General features: G+C 44.9%; 1 protein-coding gene across 1 annotated transcript in view; it reads left to right on the top strand.

Annotated features, from left to right (window-relative positions):
• Positions 1 to 18,847, top strand: part of PTGES3 (prostaglandin E synthase 3) — a 599,571-nt gene extending 580,724 nt beyond the window's left edge. The window contains exon 8 of the mRNA XM_044083635.1: positions 17,510 to 18,847. Within this exon, the coding sequence (XP_043939570.1) occupies positions 17,510 to 17,529 (20 nt within the window). The 3' untranslated portion in view covers positions 17,530 to 18,847. The remainder of the gene's footprint in view (positions 1 to 17,509) is intronic.
• Positions 18,848 to 20,841: the final 1,994 nt, after the last annotated feature.

Raw genomic sequence — 20,841 nt, 5'->3', positions numbered from 1 at the left:
ACTTCAGCAAGAAGGGTTTTAGAACTACAGGCCCTCATGGCTGTGGAGCCTTTTATTACATTTTACCCGGACAGGGTGTCCCACGGGACCAATCCTTCCTTTATGCCTAAGGTGGTATCCCGTGTGGCTCTTAACTGAACTATTCATCTGCCGACTTTTTACCCAAATCCACAGAACAAGGGGGAGCGGATTCTGCATTCCTTGGACTTACACAGCCAACTAAGATTCTACTTAAACAGGACCAAATCTCTAAGAAAGTCTGAGCAGTTATTGGTGGCATTTGCTGCAGGATCAGAGGGGAAGGCTATTTCAAAGCAGACTATTTCAAAGTGGATAAGCCACTGCATTCGTTTCTGCTACTTGCATCATGGTAAACCGATGCCCAAGGGAATCAGAGCACATTCCACCAGGGCTGCGTCTACCTCCGCAGCTTTTCTCAGAGGAGTGCCAACCAAAGTCATTCTAGAAGCTGCTACTTGGAGCTCTGTTCATACTTTTGCAAAGCATTATCATTTGCCCCTCTTCTCTAAGTCCAGAGCAGGCTTTGCCACTGCAGCTCTGTAGGGCCTTATAGCCACTTCTAATGCTATTTAGTTCCAGCCTCCCATCCATAACTTTGGGATTCTACCCAAATGTAATGACTGCAACAGTGAAACACGAAGAACATAGTACAGTTGTGTACACTTACCATAAATGTAGATGTTAGTGTATTCACTGTTGCAGTCCGGGTTACCCACCCACCATCCCCCTTTTTTCTAGAACTTCTCTTTCCTTCACTATATTCTACAGCCTTTGTGGTGTATTTCTTTTAGATGAAGGTAAAGCTTGTTACAATTACATTTATATATAGATATGTATGTATATATATTTTTTTGCTCCCCATTTGGTGGGCACCTGATATCTGGGGCAAGAAAAACTGAAGAAAATGGCGTCGGCTGCATGTTTTATACCCCCTGACGACCTGACGTCGTGGAAGAGGAGACAGCAACCGATGCAGGACCCAAGACTTTGATATTCAGGCCGACTGAGGGCAACCTGCCAGCAGATTACCCAAATGTAATGACTGCAACAGTGAATACACTTGAACATCTACATTTATGGTAAGTGTACACAACTGTACTTTCTCCGTGTTTCACTGTTGCAGCATCACATTTGGGTTATCCCTGCCAGGGTAGCCCTCTGCCAGCCCGAATACCAGAGACTTAGTATTTCTGTGTCGGTTGCTATTGCTTAAAGACTGACGTCAGGTCATCAGTGGTATAAAGTAAAGGCAGCCAACACCATCACATCAGTCTTTCTTGCAGTGGAGCCTGAAGCCGAAGCAGTTCGCACAACTGCCGGTCGGCCGCTACCTATGTTTTCATTTCCGAATCGAAGCTAAAGTCTTCTAAAGCCAAGTACTCCCTGTTGGGGATCCTTTTTTCTTGCACTAACTGATGTCAGAAAAAGTTAGTAATTGTGTCGCCTGTGGAAAGCAAATACCACACCGAGACCTCCACACTTACAGCATCACTTGTCTAGGCCACAACCACAATGTCCCCAGTCGTCACTTCTGTGCTTTGTTCAATGCCACAACTATTCGTCGGCCCCTTATTGTAGCCAGACATTTTCGTTTACAGTCCTCAAATTCCAGTACGGCTTCAGTGAGCCATCCAACAGCAGATCTTCCGAAAAAACATAAAGATAAAGACAGACAGACTGCACAGGTCCAAACCTGCCTCCGACGCGTCCATTAAACTAGTGGTCAGTCCTCCGGTACTCTGGCCCTTTCACAGCCCGTGATGCCCACTTCAGTTGATTTGCAGGCTGCTACCGAGACCCTTTCGGAGTCAGGTATGCCACAATCCTCTTCGTCGATCCTGTGGTAGTCTCCATCTTGGATGGGTCCGGAGCTGCTGAGCAGGCACAGTCTGCCATGGAAGTCCTTCGCACCACCGAATCTTGACGCAAACCAACATCTTTCGCGACTACTGTTTGTTATTTTCTATAAAAAAAAAAAATAAAAGAGTTCCTTAGGCCCAGGGTTCGAACCACACCCAAGAAACCGACTACCCACTCTCAGGCGCTTGCTACCTTGCTTCAGTCTCAAATGCTTAAAATGGCGGAAGACCTTCTCATGCTGATCAGAGGAAGCCAAGCTACCCCTTCAAAAAGGAAGAGATCTGTCCCCCAGTAGTTTTGTCTCGACAAGAGTCAGATGAATCTGATGCATCTGACTATGAAAACATCCAACCCTCTCCACTTATGACTATTCTGATGCAGAGGAAATCCATTCCTTCAGCCTCTCCCCCAGAGGATTTTTCCTTTGGGGAAACCCTTCATACTTTAAGGAAGAATTTCCAGTGGGAGAGTCAGGACTATCCTCAGTCTAAAAAGAGACTCTGGGAATTCCTAGGTCTTCCACAACACAGACCCTTTGCCATCCCCCCAGTCCTGGATGTGGTGGATGATGTTTTCCTTGAATCCAGCTTGACTCCTGATGCCCTACCTCCTGTTCCCAGACCAGACAGGTACTACAGAGTCCCTGACTCGCGCAAATGTCTTTTTAAAAATTCAACAGCTGACCTTGAGGAAAGCAACCTCTGCTAAGAATCCCACTCTCTCAGGGATTCCCGAGCATTGGCAGATGGGGTAAAAAAGTATACACCTCAGCAACTCTTGCTATCAGGCACTAAATTGTCAGTTCCATATGCTTAAATATCAGCAACCTATCTTGGAACACCTTAAACAAAAAATGTCTTCCTTTCCTGCTTGATTTATAAGACTTAATGCATTCTGCAAGTTAAGTAACTAAACAGTTTGCACTGAGGTTTTGATGCCTTAGAAGGTGCTTGCAGGGCAGCAGTCACTGGATCTGTCATTAGAAGACATGCATGGCTTAAGGAACAACCCCTGCCCAGACCATGTCAAATCTAAATTGTTGGATGCCCCCTTGCACAAAGATAGCTTATTCTGCACTAAGGCAGAAGAGGTCTTAAAGATGGAAGAAAAAGCAAAATCTGTGCAAACAGATTTCTTACAGGTCCAGCCCCCTAGGTTCAGCAGGCATTGTCCCTGCAAGCACTGGTCCTTTCCTGCTCCGAGTAAACAGGCCCAGCCTAGGCCCCGTGGAAACAGACCCCCCCCCCCCCAGACAGCAGCCCCAGGGAATGCAGATATCTAAGCAGTGGGCTACCTATACTTCAAAACCAGAGTTCTAAGACCACCTCCTTATGGTAAGAACTCTGACTCGCCTCCTCCTGCCCTCCCCTCTGCCCACCTTCACTTACCCCTAGAAGGAAAACTCTCCTTTCACTACCAAGGACCAGTGTGTCTCAGGGATACAAATTCTCCTTCCACACACTTCCAACTCCAAAAGGGGTTCCTAGATCTACCACCAAATCAGTGGGCAGAGGCTCAAAAGCATATCCATTCCCTGCTCTGAGGGCGGTAGAGCATGTTCCTGCAGAACAGATAGGCTAAGGCTTCTACTCCAGACTTTTTCTGGTGGCCAGAAAAGAGGGCATCTGGTGCCCCATCCGCTATCTATCCATTCTGAACACCTTCCTGGGATCCCAAAATTCAAAATGCTCACCTTCCAGCAGCTGCTACCCATGCTGTCCAAGGACACTTGGCTAGCCACTCTGGATCTAAGAGGCCTACCTCCACATTCCTATCAGGGAATCATGCAGTAAATATCTCCGCTTCAGGCAGGACCTCAACACTTTCAGTTCTCTGTGCTTTCCTACTACTCCCAGAGTTTTCACAAAATGCCTGGCTCTGGACATTGCCTTTTGCAGACAAAGAAATATTCAAATTTCCCCCTACTTTAGACTGCCTTATTCAGGCTGACCGCCAGGAAAAGCTGCTCAAGCACCTGGCCTTTGTAAAGACCTTGCTAACCTCCCTAGGGTACACAATCAGCGAAAGGAAATCCAAACAGGTGCCCACCCAAAGGATAATCTTTCTGGGAGCAAGTCTGTACACAGCATCTCAGATGACATACCTTACACCAGTGAGACCAGATGTCCTTCAAGGATGCATCTGCAGTCCTTACAAATGGGTTGTCCTGTCGTCAGGCAGCCCTTCGGTCGGCCGGATTCCAAAGTCTGGGTCTGGCCTCGGCTGGTGTCGCACTTCACCTGACGTCATAGCTGCAGTTTTTCGGGTATAAAGGCATCAGCCGACGCCATTTTCCTCGGCCTTTCTTGCCGCGTGGCGCCCGAAGCAAAAGCTGTTCGCAAGTGCCGGTCGGTCAGAACCAGAGATTACTACTACCGAATATTTCTACTACTACCGAAGACTTCTAAAAAGCTAAGTACCCCGTTGGGGACTCTTTCTTGCCTCGGCCGATGTCAGAAAAAGTGAATAACTGTTTAACTTGTGGGAAACAAATACCTCATAAAGATTTCCACTCTTACTGCTTACCTTGTTTAGGCCCAGACCACGACGTAGCAGCTTGTCTGGCCTGTGCTTCTTTTAACCGACGGACGCTTAGACGTCGGTTGGAATTTGCTGAGGAGTTTTTCGGCTCCGCTTTTGCTTACATTATGCCGTCGGATCCTCCGACTACGCAAATTTCTAAAAAGCGCAAGGAAAAGGACCGACACTCGCGGTCCGCGGTTTCGGCCGAAACCGCGGTTAAGCCAACCGCAAGTGTCTCGGTTTCGGCTGAAACCGAGCTCTCGGTTCTTCCTTCAGCCGAAAGCTTACCTCCTACCGAGGCCTCATCCAACCTGGTTGAATCGGCTACTGAAATCCCACCTGCTCTTGCAGGTTCCCAGGATTTATCTGATACTATCCCCTTGGATATTTCAACCCCTGCACGTGGAGCTGCTAGGCCACCTGCAACCATGTCGATTAAGGCCTTTGCCAGGGCTAAAGCAGCAAAATCTGCCAAAACTGTGCCTGCTAAGATCCCCTCTCACAGGCCTAGCTCTAGTTCACAAATGCTTACTCTAGCAGAGGATCTCATTTCTTTGATCCGGGGATCCCAACCTCACCCAGACAGGGCCTCTCACCCACCTCCAGAGAAGAGGCCTAGAGCAAAGCCCCCTGAGCCAGTTTCTACAGATGACTCCTCTGATGATTCAGATAATTCAAACCCTCCAGAGGGCCCTTTCTCCCCTTATGAAGACTCTGATGCTGAAGAGTCCATTCCTTCTGCCTCTCCGCCTGAGGAATTTTCCTTTAGGGAAACCTTGCATGCTATGAGGGAACAATTTCAGTGGCAGGGCCAGGATTTTTCAGACTCTAGAAAAAGGCTTAGAACCTTTCTGCATTTACCACAGCATAGGCCTTTAGCCATCCCTCCAGTTCTTACTGTTGTGGATGATGCATTTAATGATGCTTGTACTGCTCCTGATTCACTTCCTCCGGCCCCTGCTAAGCCCGATAGGTACTACAGGGTTCCGGACATACATTATCATTTGTATAAGGCTCCTTTTGCAGATCCCGAAACTATCTCCCAGGGACCTAAGGCTGTAGCAGCTACCTCTGCCAAAAAAACCCTCCCCTCTGAAAGGGAATCCAGGGCCTTAGAGAGATGGGGTAAAAAAGTTTACACTTCTGCTACTCTTTCAGCTAGGGCCTTGAACTGTCAATTCCACATGATCCAGTATCAAGAATTTGTTAGACCAGTTAACTAAAAAACTGTCCTCGGATGAACCATTAGACAAAAAATCTGTTCAGGAAATGGTACATAACATTCAGCAGGTCAGTAACCATTCCCTAAAATGCGGCTATGATGCACTGGAGGCTTCCTTTAGATCAGCCATGACTGGCACAGTGATCAGAAGACATGCATGGTTAAAAGAGCAGGCCTTACCAGATCACGTTAAATCAAAGCTACTAGATGCTCCCATGGACAAGATCAATTTGTTTGGCTCTCCTGCACAACAGGTGCTGAAGAAGATGGAAGAGAAGGCAAAATCTGTCCAGACAGTCAAAGATTTCTTACAGGTCCAACCTCCAAGGTTTAGCAGGAATTGGCCCTCCAAGAATTGGTCCTTTCCAGACACCTCCAGAGCTCAGAGAGGCAGGAATAGGCGCTCAAGAGGCAGGGGTCAATCCAGAGGTGCCTACAGGGGACGTCAGTGGCAGGCTAACAACCAGCGAGGTATAGCCACAGATACAGCCACCACCACTACTACAGGACAATCACAGTGACTTGGCTCTAGCACCGCCTACCAGGGAACAACTAGAAGCACCCTTAGGCGGGAAGCTAGCCTTATTTTCAGTAAACTGGCATTACATCACAGGAGACAAGTGGATTTTGCAGACAATAGACCAAGGTTACAGGTTTCACTTCCATACTCTACCAAGGAAGAGAGGAATGCTAAACCTACCTCCAAATCAAAAGGCAGAAGCTCTAAAGCAAATAACTCACTAAGGATGAGAGCTGTAGAAAAGGTACCATCTATGGAGCAAGGACAAGGATTTTACTCCAGGCTCTTCCTGGTACCAAGAAAAGAAAATCAATGGAGACCTATTCTCGACCTGTCCGCTTTAAACACACATCTCATTGTCCCAAAATTCAAAATGCTGACCCTACAGCAGCTTCTTCCCATGTTGGGCAAGGAGGCTTGGCTGGTAACTCTAGATCTCAAGGAGGCATACCTGCACGTCCCCATACGACCAAATTGCAGAAGATACCTCAGATTTCTTGCAGGATCAGAGCATTATCAATTCTCAGCATTGCCCTTTGGCTTATCTACTGCGCCCAGAGTGTTCACGAAATGCCTGGCATCAGTAATTGCTCATTGCAGGCTTCAGGGAATTCAAATCTACCCTTACCTGGACGACTGCCTGTTACAAGCGGACAACAAAAACAAACTAGCAGAAGACTTGAAAAGGGTCATTTATCTACTGCAAGCCCTGGGATACACAGTCAATATAAAAAAGTCAAGGCTGATACCATCCCAAAGGATAACCTTTTTGGGTGCAGAGCTGGACACATAAAAACAAATGGCATTCCTAACAGTAGAAAAACAGGAGCAACTCCCTCTCTACTTCTTGGCATTAACAAAACAGAACCAGCTAACAGCAAGAAAAGTCCTGCAAGCCTTGGGTTTCATGGCATCCTGCATAATATTGGTTCCACATGCCAGACTGCATATGAGAAAGTTACAGTGGTACCTAAGGAATTTATGGTCTCAGCACAAGCACAGCCTAGAAACCCAGCTGCACCTACACATAAATCAAAAGGAAATGCTGGCAGTAAAACTGGCAATTCAGACCATTTCTTCGACAAGGTCAACTGTTGATAAGGACAGACAGCACCACAGTTATGTGGTACATCAACAAACAGGGAGGCACACATTCGTACCCTCTATGCCGGATGGCAATGGACCTCTGGAATGTGGCCCTGAGCTTCAGCATTCAGTTACAAGCAATTTTTGTGCCAGGAAAAGAAAACATACTAGCAGACATACTAAGCAGAACTACCACGGATGCCCACGAATGGATGCTGTATCCGGACATATTCAAAACCATTACAAGAAAATGGGGACTACCAGAAATAGACTTATTTGCATCCCCGCGCAATCACCAACTGAAGAAATTCTGCACAAGGACGTACCACCCACTTGCTTGGAAAGTGGACTCCCTATCTTTCAGTTGGAAAAACCTGACAGCATATGCATTCCCACCACTTCCTTTGATGCACAAGGTGCTATTGAAGATCAAAGAAGACCGTCCAAGGATCATCCTGATAGCTCCAGACTGGCCAAGGCAACATTGGTACCCATTACTGAGGAGCATGTCTCGGGAACAAATATGGCCTGTACCCCTGGTTCCCTTACTGTTAACACAGAACAACTACAGCACCCTGCATCCAAACCTGAAAACACTGCAGCTGACTGCCTGGAACATTGCATAAGACCAAATAACCCAAGTTTATCCCAAAGGGTTAAAGACATTATCTTGGAGGCTCGCAGACCCTCAACAAGAAAAAATTATTCAGCAAAATGGTAAAGATATCACATTTGGAGTACTGCAAAAGGAGCAAATGTGTCACTGGTAAACATAGCCAACATCCTGGAATACTTGGCAGAGCTCTTCCACAGCGGCCTGTCCTATTCTTCCATTAAGATTCATGCATCAGCTATTTCAGCAGAATACAACTTGGATCCTCCAGTCTTCTCACATCCTCTGCTCAGGCAGTTTCTGAGAGGAATTAAAAATGTAAAACCACCTAGGAAGCCACCATTGCCAGCATGGGACTTGAACTTTGTGCTAGAAAAGTTGACACTCCCTCCTTTCGAACCAGCAGCAACAGCAGAATTACAATACTTATCATGGAAAACTGCTTTCCTGCTTGCAATCACTTCAGCAAGAAGGGTATCTGAGCTTGGCTTATTCCCTAACCCAAAACCAATCTGCCATCCTCAGTAAACAGGTTCTGAATGTTAGCCGTGAGGCCAGACGCCCTAGCACCAGAAAGTCTTATGCAGATAAATGGAAAAGATACTAGACCTGGATCCAGGCTAAGGGGGCCAATACGGCACAGCCCTCATCCCTCTCATCCTGGATTACTTAGCTGACCTACTACACAGTGGTCTCTCTCTCTCCTCTGTAAAAAAAAATATCATGCCTCTGCTATTTCTGCTCATTTTCCCACTGAGCAGCCCCTTTTCTCTCACCCTTTGATCAGTTTCTCAGAGGGGCTTTCAACTTGAGGCCCCCCAGAAGGGCACCAACACCAGCTTGGGACCTTATCTTAGAAAAGCTCATCCTGCCTCCTTTCGAACCAGCTTCTGCAGAGCTAACATTTCTCTCCTGGAAGACAGCATTCCTTCCGGCCCTCACTTCAGCCAGAAGAGTCTCTGAGCTGCAAGCACTCATGGCTGTGGGAACCCTTTATCATCTTCCATGCAGACTGGGTATCCCTCAGAGCTAACCCATCCTTCATGCCCAATGTGGTGTCCAATGTGGCTGTAACCAAATCCATTCATTTGCCCACCTTCTTTCCTAATCCTCATAGCAAGGGTGAAAGAATTCTTCACTCTCTAGATGTGCACAGACAGCTCAGATACTATCTGGACAGGACTCATTTCTTCAGAAAGTCTGATCAGTTGCTGGTTTGCTTTGCTGCAGGCGACAAAGCCATCTCCAAGCAAATCATTTCCAAATGGATAGCACATTAGATCCATTTCTGCTACAAGCAGCATGGTAAGCCTCCCTCCAAGGGGGTCAGGACACACTCCACCAGAGCAGCCTCCACCTCTGCAGCTTTCCTCAGAGGGTTCCCCACCATGGACATCCTGGAGGCTGCCGCCTGGACATCTGTTCACACTTTTACCAAGCATTACAACCTGCCTATCTTCTCCAAATCCAGGGCAGGGTTTTCCTTTGCAGTCTTGCAGGGCATCCTAGCCAGCCCCTAGCTTCCTTGACTGCCGCCACCCATTTCCTCAGCTTTGGGAATCTACCCAAATGTGATGACTGCAACAGTGAAATATGAAGAACACAGTACAATGTGTACACTTACCATAAATGTAGATGTTGGTGTATTCACTGTTGCAGTCCTGGTTTCCCTCCCTCCATCCCCCTTTTTTTTTTTTTCTCCTTTTGTTACCATTCTTTCTTGTTCTCCTTTCCTTACAAGGGACATATTTGTATTTATTTTCCACTGGTGGGGTTCTTCCACCAGAACTTGGCCTCCTACTTTGGGGGCTCTTGACAGGTTAGGGCAAGAAAAACTGATGTAATGGAGTTGGCTGCTGTACTTTATACCACTGACTACCTGACGTCAGTCCTCAAGTGGCAGCAACCGGCACAGAAATATCAGGTCTCTGTTATTCGGGCTGGCCGAGGGCTACCCTGGCAGGGATAACCCAAATGTGATGACTGCAACAGTGAATACACTCTCAACATCTACATTTATGGCAAGTGTACACAACTGTACTTTCTCATGTTGCAGTATTCTCACATGTGGGATTTTCTGCCTCAGGTGACCCAAATGTCCGGCTCATTTATCAAAGTTTAAGCCTGGCTGCTGTAAGGTGCACTGGGTCATCACACGCAGGGGCTATAAACCGTGGACCATAAATGTGACGTCCGCATGCACAGACCTCAGAACTTCTCTGCTGCAGTCTGTCAGCTTGCTCGTTCTGCTCCATGCTACTGACTACATTAAAAATAAGTACCCCATTGGGAAATCTTTCCTTATTTTTTGGCTAAGCTTAGGCTGCTGTTCATCTGTTGGCTGATTCCATCTAAGAAGGGAAAATGCAAGTCCGGTCGGCAAATTCCACACACACATGCACACAACCTCTCCTGGTTTTGCTTGGGGCCATCCCATGACTGTACAGCATGTAAAATCTGCCAGTCGTTTGTCCCTTAGACCCTGCACAGCCATCTGGCAGCCCTCAAATTGTTAAGGCCAAGGTCTCTAGGCCTGACACTGCACCCTCCGACTTCAGGTGTCCTGCCAGATTCCGGTCTAGGGGCTGAGGAATGTGTGATAGGACTGGTGAGTTCATCAGGTACCATTTTGGAAGCCACCCTTGCTTCGCCATTCAGCACGTCCATGGAGGTTTCTGTGACGTTGGTCTCTGCTGATGTTGGGGAGAACCCAGTTTGCCCTTACGGCTGCCATTAGCTGCTTCCGAGGAAGGCACTATGACCCCAGTCCTGATGTCTGATACCAGGCCTTTAGCCTCTGACAACTCGAGATCCCTCCTCTCAAAAGAAAACAAAACACTAGGCATTTATCTCCCCTAGTGGAAAATCAACCTGACTAGCAGACATTTTCCTAGTCTCAATTTCAGGCCTTTATGGCCCAGAGGCCTACTGCCTCACAAACTCCTGCCCTGCCAACTTTAAGTCCCAAGCATGCCTCTGCTAGCTCCATATCACCTCCACAGACTCTAGAGGAAGAGGACTTCTTCCTGTAATGAGTCTGTCACTTAAGCCTCCCAGTTGGCTTCTCCCCCTGAATACTGCTCCCCAGATGAGGACTTCTTGGAAGGGGACTCCCCACCAGAACACACAATCTTTGGGGAAACTGTCTCCAAAATGAGAGAATACTTAGTGGGACTCCACCCAAATGACTGAGGTGCAGAAGAGATGCTTCGAGTTTTTACAAATGGAGTTCCCTCACTCTCTGCTATTCCATCCTGTGATTCCTGCATATTTGGCTGCCTTTGCCTCTGCTTCCAAGACCTCAGAATCCCAGCCACCGGCCCCAAAAAGGCTAGACAAGGTTCTAGATTATAAATGTTATGAACCCTCCCATTGCAGTCCCAGCTGTGATTGTTGTGGCTGCTGACAAACAGTCTAGCAGATCTCATCCTGTTCTCTGCTGCCATCAGATAAGACAGTAAGGGGGTGGACAGGCTAGGAAAGATCTACACTGTCATCCCTGGCCTTTAGGGCCATCAATTACCAGACTCGTATGGTAAAGTATGCCTTAGATCTAGTTTCCCAGGCCTCTAGTCTACTCTTCTCTATGCCTGACTCCCCAAGTAAGCCTCAAGTTGCCTCAAAACTTTCCTTAGCAGCACAAGTAGCCAGGCATTCATTAAAATGTAAGCTACAATGCTGCTGAAGCCTCAGCCAGGTCAGCTGCATCTGCTTCTGTCTTACGGAAGTATTCTTGCCTCAGACTTCAGCTTCTGCCAGATGACTTCAAAAACAAGATCTTGGATGCCCCCCTGGACAACAAGTTCCATTTTGGTAAGCAGTCTGTAGAACTTTTTAAAATGAACTGCAGGACCTGAAGCATCTACTTGTATACCCAGTTCCTAAATTCTATAGGAACTACCCAGCAAAACCAAGCTTTGAGCACCTGCACCCTCTTCCTCTTCAAAGCCAAGGAAAGGGGCCAGAAAACCCTCCTTCATTAGAACTAGCTCCTCTCACACTACTCCCAGACAAGACCTAACAATGCATGACTGTCTAAATACCCTTCATCTCCCCCTTATGCCCACCCACCTGTCTCACTGTCTTCCCCAGTGGCAACAAATCACCTCAGACCATCCAAAAAAACAAGTTCACCTAATACCCGGGGTCATTCAGGGTTTTCTATTACAGGGAACAATAAAGAGGGTCCCACCAGGACAGGAGGGTGAAGGTTTTTATTAGATTCTTCATGGTTCCAAAAAAGGATTGTCCATGGAGGCCAATTCTTGACCTGTCCCTGCTAAAGCCCTTCCTGCATGTACCTTCCTTCTGCATGCTATCCCTGCAAACCCTTCTTCCACTTTTGACACCCAGGGCCTTTGTGGCCACTCGGGACCTTAGAGGCATATCTTCATATCCCTATCCATCCAGACTTCAGGAGATTCCTACGTTTTGCAGTGCCATCCTCGCACTATCAATTTACTCCCTTGCTCTTTGGCTTTTCTTACAGCACCAAGGGTATTTACAAGGTGTCTAGCCCCGGCAGTAGCCTTCTGCAGAACAAAAGGCATATAGATCTTCCCATACTTGGACAACCTCCTCATCTAAGCAGAAGTACCACTCTTCAGAGATGCCTGCAATTCACTATTTCTGTCCTAGGAAGTCTGGGTTTCACACTCAACCTACTCAAGTCCTCCATGCCATCGCAAGACCAAATCTTCTTGGGTTGCAGAATAAGGACAGATCTGATGAAGGCCTTCCTCCCACCAGAAAAGGTCACTTCTCTAACTGGCCATTTACAAAATTTACTCCTAGTCACCCACATCTGAGCCAGGGAGTTTCTTCGCCTTCTGGGTTTAATGGCTGCCACTCTTCCCATGCTGCCTCTCACCAGGCTACACATAAAGTTCCACTGGTACTTAAAGAATGTGTGGTCCCAACACAACCACCCATTGGACTTTCAGGTGCCCTTCCTGTCCTGTCTGAAACCAGAGTTAAGGTGGTGAATCCAGCAAATCCTGCAGAATCCAGGACTCCCGTTACAGCCCATCAAGGCAATTCAGCACATGTACACAGATGCCTCGGATCTGGGGTGGGGGGCCCACTGTGAGCAGCCTCAAGGTACCAGCTCAGTGGGGCCCTCCCTCTGTAACAAAAAACAGTGCGAGGGAAATGACTGCTTTTCTGCTAGCTCTGAAGGCTTTCCTCCCTCCTACCACCAGGCCCCCTCCAAGTCTTCACAGACATCAGCGGGGGGGGGGGGGGCAGATCCTGTTTACTGTGCAGGCAGGCCATACAAACATGGGAGTTGGCCAGTCAGTGCAATGTAATGTTACAGGCGGTCTACATCCCATCACAAGCCAATGATCAGGCATGCCCTCAGCAGATCACGGTCTCAAAATCATGAATGGATGTTACACACAGATATTTTCTTAGACATAGTCCACCAATGGGGCACTCCGCAGATCTGTTTCCCTCTACTCAGAACAGACAACTACGGCTGTTCTGCTCAAGACTCCCTTCATCACAAGTGTAGATGCCGTCAGTCTCCTGGAAGGGGATTTTCTTGCATGCTTCCCCCCCCCTTCCCTCTTGTACAGAAGGTCCTGCTGAAGATTCAGCAGGACAAGCCAAAAAATTTGCTGGTGACCCCCTGTTTGCCAAGGCAGTATTGGGTTCCCCCTTTTATCTCTTGCCAAGGGCAGTCACCACAATTTGCCTCACAAGGTTGTCCTCACAACAGAAGGGATCTCTCATCCACCCTCATATGCAAACCCTCTGCCTTATCCTGTGGGTGATAAACGTCTGATCCCTTTGACACTTTTACTCAAAGGATGTGTGTGCTATCTGTCCTGCAGGAGGCCAGAAAGTCGTCTACTAGGAGATCCTATTTATCAAAATGGAAAAGGTTCTCCTGGTGTCTTCAAAGGCAACTAGACCCCTTCCAAGTAGACGTACCTCTACTTTTGGCCTGTGTGTGTGAGCTCCTAAAATCTGAACTTTCATACTCCGGTGAAAGTCCATTTGTTAGCGATTTCAGCCTGCTTATCTCTAGATCCACCCTAATTATCAAGATTGGAGGTGAAACTTTTTCTTAAGGGGGTCCTACACATCAGACCACCAAGGAAACCTTTTCCTCCACCTTGGGATTTGAACTTTGGGAAAACTGTCTTGTTGGCAGCCTTCAGTTCAGCCAGAAGGGTCTGAGCTACAAGCACTCATGGCTACTCCACCGTACACCATTTTTCATAAAGACAGGGTGTCTCTTCATACTAACCCCTCCTTCATGCCCAAAGTGGTCAATGAACTGTTTCTGAACCAATCTATCCATTTACCTACCTTTCCTTTGCCACAAAATGACATGGAAAGTGCTCCATTCCCATGTTAACAGGCAGCTGAAATTTTATCTACATAAGACTAAGGACATCAGGAAGTCCAACCAACTCTGTGTATCCTGGGAAAGCTCTAGCCAAACGGACCATATCCTCCTGGATCTGCAAAGCTATATCCTTCTGTTACCCCTTCCATGATAAGGAGTTAACCCCACACAGAACCCACTCCACCAGAGCAGTGGCCTCTTCGAGGGCCTTTCTTAAAGGCATTGATAAACCAACTGTCTTAGAGGCAGCTACCTGGTCTTCTGTACACACTTTTACTAAACACTATAAATTGGATAACATCTGCAGAGCTAGGGCAGGATTTGCAAAAGCCATCCTCCATGGCTTCCTAGAGACTACTTCTTCCTCCACCCTTTTCTCTGTATAAGCTGTGGCACTCTCCCACATGTGCGACTACTGCAACATGAGAATAGGACATACAGTGGATATAAAAGATTTACACACCCGTTTAAAATATTATGTTTTTGTGATATAAAGAACTGAGACCACAATAAAGCATTTCAAAACGTTTCCCACCTTTATTGTGACCTATAACCTGTAAAATTCATTTGAAAAACAAATCTGTTGGGGGGGGTATAAAAAAAAAAGTACAATACGCTGGTTGCATAAGTGTGCACACCCTTAAAGTAGTACTTTGAAGCACCTTTTGATTGAATTACAACATTGTCTTCTTGGAGTAGGAGTCTGTCAGCATGGCACATCTTGACTTAGCAGTATTTTCCCATTCTTCCTTGCAAAAGCTCTCCATATCTGTCAGATTGCAAGGACATTTCTTGTGCACAGCCCTCTTCAGGTCACCCCACAGATTTTCTATTGAATTTAGGTCTGGGCTGTGGCTGGGCCATTCCAAAACTTGAATTTTCTTCTAGTGAAGCCATTTTTTTTTTATTTAGATGTATGGTTGGGGTCATTGTGTTGAAAGGTTAAATTCCTCTTCATCTTCAACTTTCTAACCGACACCTGAAGGTTTTGGGCCAAAAGTGACTGGTATTTGGAACTGTACATAATTCCCTCCATCTTGACTAAAGCCCCAGTTCCAGCCGAAGAAAAGCATCCCCAAAGCATGATACTGCCACCACCATGCTTCATTTTGGGAGATGGTGTTCTTTTGATGATGCAAAGTGTTTTTGTGCTAAATGTACCTTTTGGAATTGTGGCCAAAAAGTTCAACCCTGGTCTTGTCAGACCATAACACATTTTCACACATGCTTTTAGGAGACTTGCTGTATTGTTTTGCAAATTTTAGCTGGATATCTGTTTTTCTGTGCAAGAAAAGGCTTCCTTCTTGCAACCCTACCCCCATAGTCCAGACATATGGAGACTACAGGAGATTCACATGTAGTACACAACCAGTACTTGCCAGAAATTCCTGCAGCTCCTTCAGTGTTGATGTAGGTCTCTTGGCAGCCTCCCTGACCAGTTTTCATCTGGTCTTTTCATCAACTTTGAAGGGACGTCCAGTTCTTTGCATCGTCACTGTTGTCCCATATTTTCTCCACTTTCTGATGACTGTCTTCATAGGTAGGTACTAGGCTATCGGCCCAAGGACCTAAGTAAGCCTATCCATCAAAGTTCCCTAGCTTACGTCAACCCAAGGAAGTTAATTTACTGTGCCCCTGTCAAGCAGAGCCACAGAAGTGATCCCCGGGGTGTATTTCCCATTTCCCATCCACTCGTCAAGATTTTTCTTGGAGTGTTAGAGGAACTTTGCTTGACATAGATGGGTAGCTTGTTCCAGAGTATGGGAAGTCTCTGGGACAGGAATCTATCCCTCCAACATCAAAGGGATGTGTGTACCATGGTATATCCAATGCTGTGGAAAATTTTTTGTATCCTTTTCCTGACTGATATCTTTCAGTAATGAGATCCCTTTGATGCTTTGTAAGCTCTCTGCGAATCATGGCTTTTGCTGTAACAGGCAACTGAGTAAATGCCAGGAAAATCCTACTAGGATAGCTGAATTTTATTTGGGGTTAATCAGAGTCTCTTTAATTGGTGTCAGGTTTGTAGTCAAGAAGACCAAATGCTGTAATTAAATCAAAAGGTGCTTCAACAAAGTATTAGTTTAAAGGTATGCACACAACAAAGTATTAGTTTAAGGTTGTGCACACTTATGCAACCAGCGTATTGTACATTTTTTATTTTTTTATATTTGTTCCCTAACAGATTTATTTTTCAATTGAATTGTACAGGTTATAGGTTACATTAAAGGTGGGAAAAGTTTTGAAATGAGTTATTGTGGTCTCATTTTTTTATATGAAAAAAAAGCTGGCATTTTACCAGGGGTGTGTAAACTTTTTACATCCACTGTAGATTGGTTGTGTAAGATCTTCCCATAACCATAATGTTCTTTTCCATGTTGCAGTATTCTTTCCCCCTAGAGGACTTTTTCCCCTATCTTGATGGCATCCTTAAGCTAGCCTTAAACTATTGTCCAACTGGGCATTCAGTTCTGAGGTCTGTACATGCAGACGTCACATTTCTGGCCAGCGGTTTATGGTAGCTGTGTGTGACAATCCCACACACCTTACAACAGCAGGGCTTAAGCTTTGGTATATGAGCCGGATGTTCAGGTCGCCTGAAGCGGATAATCCCACATGTGAGAATACTGTAACATGGAAGAGAGGGACGTCTATAGTTACGGCAATATTTTACACAACTAATCTTTCTTGCTTTGAGCCCTTGGTTAACATGTTCTGTTTTAGTTTGCTATAAAGCAACCACCACTTATAGTAGTCAAACTGTATTTCTTGAATTTCATATTGCTGTTTTTGCAACATTCATACATAACCAGCAGTATTAATTTAACAAGCATTTTGGCTGTGGATTACACCAGTGACATTACAAGATGTGCATACGTAAAGTCCTTGAGTTTGTGTGACTTGAGAATATTAGAAGCTGTTTGTTAAAGCCACTGCTGTCGGTGTTGAGCTTTTAGCCAAAGAATAAGGTTCTGCTGACAGTGTAACGCAAACCTTTATTGCTTAAAACTATGTATAAAGTTAGTGATATGCATTCAGATGGGTAGTTATTTTTAAAAGTGTACTTTCTCTTTGCATTAAACCTTGCTGGTGTGTGGAAAGCTTTGAGTTGCCTTTCGAGGACCAACTACCTTGTTATAGTTGTACCACTTCTAATTGAATTCTTTAATAAAATGTGCATGGTTTTGACGTAAATACTGTCATCTTTGTCCTCCTACCCTGTGTTAGATGCTGTTCATTGAACTGAGTGTTGCTTGCTGGATACTGGTTGCATTTTTCCACTAACTGCATGTTTCTTTTTTTCAGAAATGCCAGATCTGGAATGAAGATTGTTGATCAATAGGGATTTGATAGGGAATGGGCGAAAAGAGATGCTTCGTGACAAAACTGTTAATTAAGATTTTTGAGTTCATAGCTGTAAAAGCATTTTTCGGGGTTTGCATCTTTAAGCTATTTTTGACATACATAAAATAAAGGCTTTGCCGGAGGGCTGATGTGTACCATAATGCTCTTTAGTTTTCTCACATTTTTCGTAATGGAGTGTTACTCAGACTTCCAGTAGGCTGTCTTGAGTTTTGAGGATACCTTGATTTGTTGTACTAAACATTGGTGGCCATTTTCCCTATACTTGTATGTAGTTCTTATTCTGACACCTGAGCTGATTGAAGTATTTCATAATTGGAGAGGTGTGCAGTTTGGACTGTGTTTAGAGAATGGCATGCTTAAGTCTTAAGGCTTATAATGGAATTTGACATCCGAGTTGGGTTATCAACTTAATGCAGTGTAAACAGTGAAGCCTTTCCCATCTGTACATAAAGAACTTAACAGCAAAACCTGAAGTAAAGGGCTAGTAATTGGCTGCAGGAGTCTGCATACTGGGGAAGGAAGTATTTTTTAATTGCATTTTGGCTGGGAAATGTTTTAAATGTTTGCTGCCAAGTTGGGTACAGTTCAGTTGTCTTCTAGCCCTTGCCTCATATCCAAAACTAGTATGGTACAACAGTAAGTCCCATCTCTTTGTTGTTTGTGGGTCTTGTGCAGGAGAGAGGGCTTTTGTATTTAAATGGCTCAATATTTTAAGGGGTTATCAGTGGACAAAGCACCATGTAGATGGGAGAGGTTTTGCATGGATACCTATGAGAGATTCAGGCAAGCTTATTTTAGTGAATTGGTTAACTGGTTGGTAACCAATTCTTTATTGTATAAATTGGTCTGAAAGGCCCAGCTTAACACAATACCAGATCCTGTTGGTCATTGATCATTATTGTAAGGTGAGTATGTGTTTTAACCGGTGTACTTACTTTGCTGTTCAGTGATTCAGATTTATCTTTACAGCCCTTTATGAAACAAGTGGAGCCTTTATTGTGATATTCTTACTTTTTATGCATTCAAATTTGTTAACTAAGAAGAAGAAAAACAGCTGTGCATTGTTGCTTTGCAGTTTTTTCTCTATCCACTTAGGTGACCAAATTGTATTTGCACTGTCAAAAAACAAAGCTGAATACAGACATGAGAAATGTTACATGCTGTGGTCCAGGATGTACACTGAATGACTGTCAGACTGAAACACATGAATTCATACTGAAAGAAATCAATTTTTTAAGTGTTTGCGTTGTTTTACTAATAAAGTTAAGGAATCCATCATTTTACAGTATTTTTAATGTGGAACTCTGTCATCTGTAAGTTTCTTGCGCCAAATGGTAGCGTACTTATTTAGTTGTTCCTCTGATAAAAATTTGTTAATTTTTATGAAACTGATGAGCTTGTGTATACACTTTCATATTTTAATTGCAACTGAGAGATAATTTGCAGTCTTCATTCCAAAATGCACAGAAAGTCTAATTCCACTGTTGGGAGCTGCTGACTTGTGTGTCCCATATTTAAATCAGCTTTATGTTTGGATTGAAACATAGAATACATTTCAAGTAGATACTTGCTGCTGAAAAAAAAATTGGTTGGAGTTCAGCATGTATTAGAATTCTGTAAGAAATCAGTGTTTAGAAGGTTTAGCCAACCTCATATTTCTTTTAAAGCAGTCAGAAGCCCCCATTGGCAAGTTGTCTGTTTTGGTCTCGTATGAGCTGACCTTTACCCCATGTAGAAGCACCATCACATTTTTGAAGTCATAAAAGCAGTATCACGTGTTTGAAGTCTTTAAATGCTCAGAAGGAGGGTCAATGCAGCAGTGGGAACTCATTGTGTGTGAATTAGTCATACCTTAAGTTAAGACTGTCTGAGCTTTGGTCTAGACACCTCAGCCCACAATATTAGTAGATGCACAGCTAAAAAAAGGAGCAAAGCCTGTGCCATTTCTTCCTCTGAGTTCCCCACCCCCCCAGGAAGCAGCTGGTTATTAGTCCATTTGTTTGATCCCTTCCTGACAACCTTTTCTTACTATACTTAATGAAGTTTGTTTCATGGGTTTGGGAAATTTTACTGTGTATTGTATAGATTGATGACTTCTAAAGTCCTTGACATCCCCAGAAAATCTTGCATGCCTGCTGAAGGCAAATTCTGCTGAAGTACCATTTATATATAATGTTCAGTTTGGGAGAAAACTGTGGTATCTGAACTCATGGACGTAGCATGACATTGACCCGTGGCCATGCCATTTTTAAACATCACACTGGATGGCAGTTTACTGCTTGCTTCATTTTGACAGGGAGTATTTAACAATGGTAGATAGGGCAGAGATCATGGAATCTTTCAAGCAGTTGTTTAATCCTTCTGTTCTAGTAAAATAGGAACCTCCTTTCTTAATACTGACCTTTGAGTGTGATTTATCAGGCAGAGGAGGGCATTTTGAAATGAGGAAGCTCTGGAAGAGGGGAAATAGAGGCAAAGGCAGATTGTGGAATAGGTCGATGGGGGACAAGTCTTTTCTCCTAAGACTTACTGGTACAGTATTGTTTCCTCAAAATTCAGTTCTGTCAGTTTCATTCCCTGTACAAATCATGGATAGGAGTTAGTTCTCAATGACAAATGGGAAATAGATGTCCTTAAGTTGGAGAAGCTTTTCCTCCTTCCAGAGAATGTCTTCAGTCCCACAAGAGTAGAACTTAGCACAGCCTCTCTTCGCCCAACTCCTTTGATCATGGGCCGTAGCGAGGATTCCCACTGCAAGAACAAGGGAAAGGGTTCTACCTCAAGCTATTTCAAGTTCCACATAAAAATAGCTTTTGGAGATGACTTCTAGATATCTCTAGGCTGAGCAAGGTTTTAAGGTTATCCAAATTTGGGATGCTAAAACCTCGGGCATAGTTTCCACTGCTTTCTTTACAGGCTGTCTTGGCAACATTCAGTTTAACGAATGCATACTTGAACATACTCTCCAGAAGGACTATAGACCATTCCCAAGGATCAGGGCTGAGAACAAGTGTATTCAGTTCACTTTCATGCTGTTTGGTTTGTTTACAGAACCTGAGAGTTGTTACCAAAAGCTTTAATATCACTGTGTTCCTCTGAGGATTCATAACTTTCCCTTACCGGATGATTGTTTCATTCAGGCAACTTTTAGTGTGGGGAAATGCAATATAATTTGAATTATTCGACGCAGAGCAAGCCATTCAGTCATAGGACAGTGCCCTTCTGTGTAGTCTGTTTTTGAACATTAGCTTGAAGAATAGTGCCTTTGGTGG

The sequence above is a fragment of the Protopterus annectens genome, chromosome 9.part0 (genome assembly GCF_019279795.1).
Source record: "Protopterus annectens isolate FY-2018-M chromosome 9.part0, PAN1.0, whole genome shotgun sequence".
Classification (NCBI taxonomy): Eukaryota; Metazoa; Chordata; order Ceratodontiformes; family Protopteridae; genus Protopterus; species Protopterus annectens.
The sequence above is the reverse complement of the archived record's forward strand: the minus strand, read 5'-3'. Positions and strand labels throughout refer to the sequence as shown.